The following is a 6,290-nucleotide window of genomic DNA, read 5'->3' on the forward strand; positions in this document are numbered from 1 at the left end:
AGCTCTTCCTTTATGAATCTAGCATGGTTTGGAGTTGGGCCCAACCGATTATAGCCCCCCTATCTTTCAACTCAAGATGCCATCTTTTTGAGATGCTTTTTTAATGTTAAGTCCACTTCTCTAGTATCAATTTTAAACCCCACTCCTTTTTTATTTTCTTCATCAGTCTTTTACAACAAACCCCCTTAGTTTCTTTAGTCCAAAATGAGAAAATTGTCAAATTTGACCAACTTAATTCTAAACCCAAAGATCCCACCCAATTCTTCGACCCCTATCTTTCAGCACTAAAAACCTATAACTCCACCACTCTCAAAACCTACTTTTTCTAATCAGATCTGAGAACCCGTCTATCCCACTTTCTTTTCTCTTTACTTCAACATGTGGAGTGATACGATTCTAGGACTATAGTTGCTTATTTAGTCATAAACCTCAAGGCTTTTAGCCGAATTCTTCACCCACGTTTCCTTACCTAACAACTCACTATTCCACCCAACCACTTGTTTACTAATCTCATCAAAGCCTTCCCACCAAATTTTCTTTCCATTCCTCTATTCCCTACAATTCTCACACTTCCCTTCCCAATTTAACTTCTATCCAATTCTCTCATAGTCACACACTTTCCCCTTCTAAGTTGTTGAATTCTTCGGCCATGGGCAAGTCACTTAAGTTGTTGAAATCTACACTAGGCATAGAGGAGCTCAAATGACAACTCACAATTTTCTGAAGACGGTAGTAAGCATTGCTGCCAACGTCAAGAATTGATTGCAAATTTCTATATATCCACCTTGAAAATAAGGTTAATGTTTGGGCGACATGTATTGTAGTAGATTGGCCTCGGGGAGAAAGGGCACTTGTGGTAATGTAATTTAGTTTATTATTAGTTAGCTTGAGGAATAAGGAACTAAGTTAGTTAGAGGAAAGAGTAAGGCAAAATCTTCTTTAATAACGGAGAGTAGGGAGGAAAACATGTTGAATATTTGTGAAAAGTTCTCATTTAGTTTATTTGGGATTAATTGGGAGAGTGTCATTTCTCAAGAAAAAGTGGCTAGGTTGTAAACGGTGATTTAATTATATATTTAATCATATCCTTTGCTCTTCCTTAATCATCTTTCTCGCTTCTATAATCTCTATATTATACTATTAATCTACGATTTATGGTCTACCATGTATGTTAGTTCATCACAAATTGCCAGCTTCATTGATCTAAAATCTCTTTGGACCACTATATTGAGTTGTATTCTTGCATATTTTGACAGCATTTTTCATTGGCTTCTATTAGTTACCGCCTTAAAATTTTCAAAGCAATGCTTGTCTTGAAAATCCTTGTGGTTCTTTGAGTTGCTATGGTAGATGGGGAATGCGGTCTGTTTGACATCGTCATCCCACTAATCACTATTACATATATTCTTTATCAACAACCTTCATTCTTATCTCTATAGCAAATTAGACTCCCATTCATTGAACTAATTCTGGCCAACATCTCTATAACACTTGACATGTCCAAACATATTAGTAACTCTACTCCCAATGTATCCTTGTTTTTTTTTTGTTTCATGTCGATAGATTTGTCTTGACTAACATGTAGCCACGACTTTACGAGGGCCTTTTCTTCAACATGTGATCAAAATTGTCTCACCACTTTCCCTACTTTTGGGTCTTCATGTTTCTCATAATTTTCCTTGTTTTTTTTTCTCCATAGTTATCATCATCATCACTTTCTGATGCAACACGAGATCTCAGTGAAGTATCCAAGTTTGAAAGTGAATGTTCATCTTGTGACGATTAAAAATGTTGGGACATAAAAACAATATTGCGTCATCTTGGAAAAATTGGAAATTCTCGTTTAAAGCTACTATGAGATGTAAAAACATCTTGAGAGTTTAAAATTTCATACTTACTGCTTTAAACGTGGAGGAAATTGAGAAAATGCGCCATAATTTGAGTAACTAATATTTTATTGGCGATATTATTGGGTAAATTCATTCACTAGTGGAAAAAACCTTATATGTCACTTAGTATTTGGTGCGGTTTTTATAAAACCGCATCCGAAAATCAACAAAAAAAAAATGAGAAGGAAATTTGGCAAACAAAATCTGATGCGGTCCTCAAAAAAACCGCATCAGATTTTAAATCTGATGCGGTTTTTGAAAAATTTGATGTTGTTGTTAGCACCACATCAGATTTTTTATTTTTAAACTCCAGCCTAATTCACCCAAGCCCAGTCTGTTTCCCTTATAATCCCAAACCCTAAACGCCTCCACTCTCTCATCAGCGCATACCCCCTAACCCTAAAACGCCTCTCCACTCACATCTCCACTCTCTAACCCTAACACCCCTCTCTCTCTCTCTCCCGTGCACTCAGCGCCTCTCCACTCTCTAACCCTAAAACGCCTCCCTCTCTCTCTCTCTCATCAGCGCCTACCCCCCTCTCCTTTCCCCCTCTCATCATAAAAAATCGTCAATTGCTTTGAATCAAATGTTGAATGATTCTTTTTTAGATATCAAAATCGAAATCGACTGTCTCATCAAATGCATCAAAAATTCGTTAATTTGATCTCCGTCGCTCGTCTCCATCGCTCGTCCCTCGTCACCACTGTCGCTCGTCAACATCGTCGTTTTCATCATCAACATCTCATCAAAAATTCGACATCAACAATTTCCAGATATAAGTTTATTTTTTTCGTTTTGTTATTTTCAGTTTTAGTTTTATTTTACTTCTATTTTCGGTTTTTTTAGTTTTATTATATAATTTCGTTTTTTTACATATTTTATTACTGGATTATGTTTTTTTTTTTGTTGATAGTTTATTTGGTAAATAAGTTGTATAATGTATTTGTTTATATTATTGTATAATGAATTTCTGGGTTTGATAATATTTTGGTTACTTGCTGGATTTTGTGTTAGAAATACGTAATGCATACAAAGCACTGTTTGCTTTGTATGAAGTATTTTTTTTAATAATTAAAGGTGACTTTTTGATGCGGTCATGTTAAGAACCGCATCAGTTTTTTTTTAGCCGCTGCGGGTCCATCTGATGCGGACCAAAACCGCATCTGTAAGTGCGATTTTGACCGCATCAGATGGACTTTTTTCCACTAGTGAGTGGACAAACCCATTATTTTATTTTTTTGGCAATTCAAAGTTATTATTGAAAACGAAAAAAATATTGGTGTTTACTTACGACCTAATCACAGGCTAACACAAAAGAACAAACAACTCCTAACAACAAGCTAAGGAGCAACAACACAACAAGCAAGGAAACAACCTATCACATAACTACTGCACTAAAACATTCCTTTCTGCCTCATTACAATTGCAAGCTATTTGAAACAGAACTTGCTTGATCAAGATATGAAGAGCACAACAGGTATTAGAGAAAATTATAATATTTCTCTGACTCCAAATCACATGGAGGGCTTCAGAAAACATCATAACATCGAGTTTTTGCTGCACACTTTCTCATGAGTTTTGATGCACACCAATCTACATTTTATGTCAAAAGACCCTGCATATCTGCAAATACTAATATATTGCAGCAAACCTATCCATACTTCAGCTGAGTATCTACATTCAAAGAAAAGATGCTGAACAGACTCATTGCAATTAGCACAAAGACTGCATTGAAGATTATAAACAATATTCCATCTACTAATTCTATCAGTTGTAGACAAATGATTTTGGACATCTATTCCTTCCATTCCCTTCCAATTTCAATTTCTCCAATTCCATTAATGCCTACCCTTTCCGATTTCACCCACCCCGGCTCTCTACTAGGTCAACTAATCTAGGGTTCTAATATTGAGATTGGCGCACAGAAGCAGAGAAACTAGGGTTTGCATTCTTCGCCACGAATTGTGTCCTCAGAAACGACCGATTAATCTTCCTGAGCCTCCTGAGTTCTCCGGCAGATCTTCACGCTGCTTGGTCGTCTCCTACATACTGTATATCTTCGTCTTTGCTAATTTCTTTTTTCGTTACAAACTTGAATGTGACACCATAATTTAGTGATTGGCAGTTGTATATCTATTCCTTGGGCTTCACTTTATATGTTTATTTGAGAACGTGAAGACCCAACCGTAGGATTAACTTGTGCTCTAGATATCTGATTAATTGAACTGTTGATGATACTTTAATAGGTTTATAGTTATAAACATCATGAATCATTATCCTAGGCCCTTTTAGTTTCATTTTGGTAGTTTATTAGTTAGAACCTTTCATTGCCTTATTTTTGATCTTATTCATTTTTTCCAAACACTAGAAGCTAGTTTTGAAACGACCATCTCTCTGTGTATTCGACCCTACTTGCCCTACTATATTTTTGTTAGAAGTTTTGCAGGAATTATTTTTGACAGGTGTACGACAGCCTATCAGGGACGAAGTCAGACTTGATTACGGAGCAGGGCCAAATCTAATAAAAATACCCATAAAACTTAAGTAAAAAAATAACCAAAATAAGAGAAAAGTCAGTTAACCTCATATCAAGTTTGCAAGTTCCTAATAAAAAGAGGATTGAAATGTTTTCAAATCCTTACAAAAAAATGTCAAGTACTAGAGTTAAATTCGCTCATCACAAATTTTAAGTAAAGTCATAATAGTGCTCGACACTCTTTCATGTCTCGAAATCCATCAACAATAGCATCCACTAACAACTTTTTAGCTATTTCTCTTTCAATGTAGATGACCAAACAATTCTCAAGGAACTCATCATCCATCTTGTTTCGAAATCTAGTTTTAACAATTCTCAAGACTGAAAATGCACGCTCAGTAGTAGCTGTTGACATGGGTAAGGTCAAGATTAGTTTTATCAATCCATAAATAAGTGGGTAATTATCTGACTTCCTTGTCTCCACCAACCAATGACACAAATGAGAAATGTCAGATAACTTTTGCATACTAGAATGCTTAAGATCTCAACCTCAAAATGAAGTAATTGAACTCTCAAGTCTTCCTTCTCACATTCCGTAAAATCTTTAGGACAGAACTTGTGGACAAGTTTGCAAGTATTGTCAGCTTGAAATCCTTTTCTCCATTCTCTCGGATCAAGAGCACAACTAGGAATGAGAAACTCCACATATTTCTCAATGAACCTGTTATTTAATTCTTGTAACTGAAAGTCGATTGTAGCATTAAAGATATCAACTCGATAGTGATGCTCAACTGAAACATTATCTCTATGATGCCTAGCACGACCGCGTCTCCCAAAATAACAAGCACTCAAATCAAGGATATCAATCAACTGACTTTCACAAAATGATTTTACCTTGATAATAAAATATCAAACATAAAAGTTCAATTAGAAGAGATAAGAAAGACAAATGACATCATATATGAAATAATATAAATTAACGTATATATAGCACTTCATCACGGTTTGAATAATATTTCCTTTGCAAGAAGTGTTTCCCCCCCATTATATCTTAATTTTTGAATAAGATCCTTTGTGGTAGAGACAAGGTGCATTGTATTTAATATGTTTTGAGTCTTGCGTTGCAGAGCTTGGCAAAGAGAATCAGTAATCTCCATAATTTCTTTCATGAGGTGTAAGAAAATTAGAAATTCAAAAGAAGTCAAAGCCTCAAGAGATGAATAAGCTTCCCCTCGTTGAGAAGGGCTACTACCCTCATCTACCATTCTACTAATAACAACACATGTTGGCTTGAACATCTTTATCAAGCTTTTAATGGATTTCAAATGAGAACTCCAACGTGTTTCTCCAGGTCGATGTAAATTGCAAATCTGATTCAGACCAATAACAGTTTCAAGCTCATCATTGTCAAATAAAGAAGAAATTTTAGTGCAAAAGTAGCTCTGAGTTCATCACTACGCTTACAGGATCCCAAAACAAATGTGACTGTAGAATTCAACATAGAGAAGAATTGATAAACAGGGATTACTTCTTTAGATGCAGCAACTAATGTTAATTGTAAACGATGGGCGAAACAACGAATGTAGTAAGCATACAGGCATTGATTAGAAATTAGAGCTTGCAACCCATTCCACTCCCCTCTCATGTTACTTGCTCCGTCATAGTCTTGGCCTCGTATGTTTCGAATATTAAGACCATAGTGAGAGAGAACTGAACACATTTCATCTTTTAAAGTCATCGATGAAGTGTTAGGAACATGAATTAGGCTGAAAAATCGCTCCCTTACAAAGCCATCATTGTCAACATATCTCAAAACAATGGCCATTTGCTTCTTCCTTGACATGTCACTACATTCATCAACAATGATGCAATATTTTGCATCGTTTAATTCTTTGCGAATTACCCACTTGACCCTATCTGCCAT

At 35.6% G+C, this 6,290-nt stretch overlaps 1 protein-coding gene across 1 annotated transcript; it reads right to left on the reverse strand.

The window, feature by feature from the left end:
- Positions 1-4,586: 4,586 nt before the first annotated feature.
- Positions 4,587-6,290, reverse strand: LOC104896670 (uncharacterized). The gene is made up of 3 exons (XM_048646932.1): positions 5,748-6,290; positions 4,855-5,260; positions 4,587-4,771 (listed from the first exon to the last, which is right to left on the reverse strand). The coding sequence occupies exons 1-3, from the start codon at positions 6,288-6,290 to the stop codon at positions 4,587-4,589; spliced, it is 1,134 nt and encodes a 377-aa protein (XP_048502889.1).

Source organism: Beta vulgaris, chromosome 6 (assembly GCF_026745355.1).
Source record: "Beta vulgaris subsp. vulgaris cultivar EL10 chromosome 6, EL10.2, whole genome shotgun sequence".
NCBI classification, from domain to species: domain Eukaryota; kingdom Viridiplantae; phylum Streptophyta; class Magnoliopsida; order Caryophyllales; family Amaranthaceae; genus Beta; species Beta vulgaris.

Excerpts from the sequence above, each read along its gene's own strand:
- LOC104896670 (XM_048646932.1), bottom strand. The coding sequence starts at position 6,290 with ATGGCAGATAGGGTCAAGTGGGTAATTCGCAAAGAATTAAACGATGCA. Across the intron at positions 5,261-5,747 it reads TGAGCTTGAAACTGTTATTG|GTAAAATCATTTTGTGAAAG; the intron begins GTCTGAATCAGA and ends TTTATTATCAAG. Across the intron at positions 4,772-4,854 it reads ATTTCTCATTTGTGTCATTG|CTACTACTGAGCGTGCATTT; the intron begins GTTGGTGGAGAC and ends CCATGTCAACAG.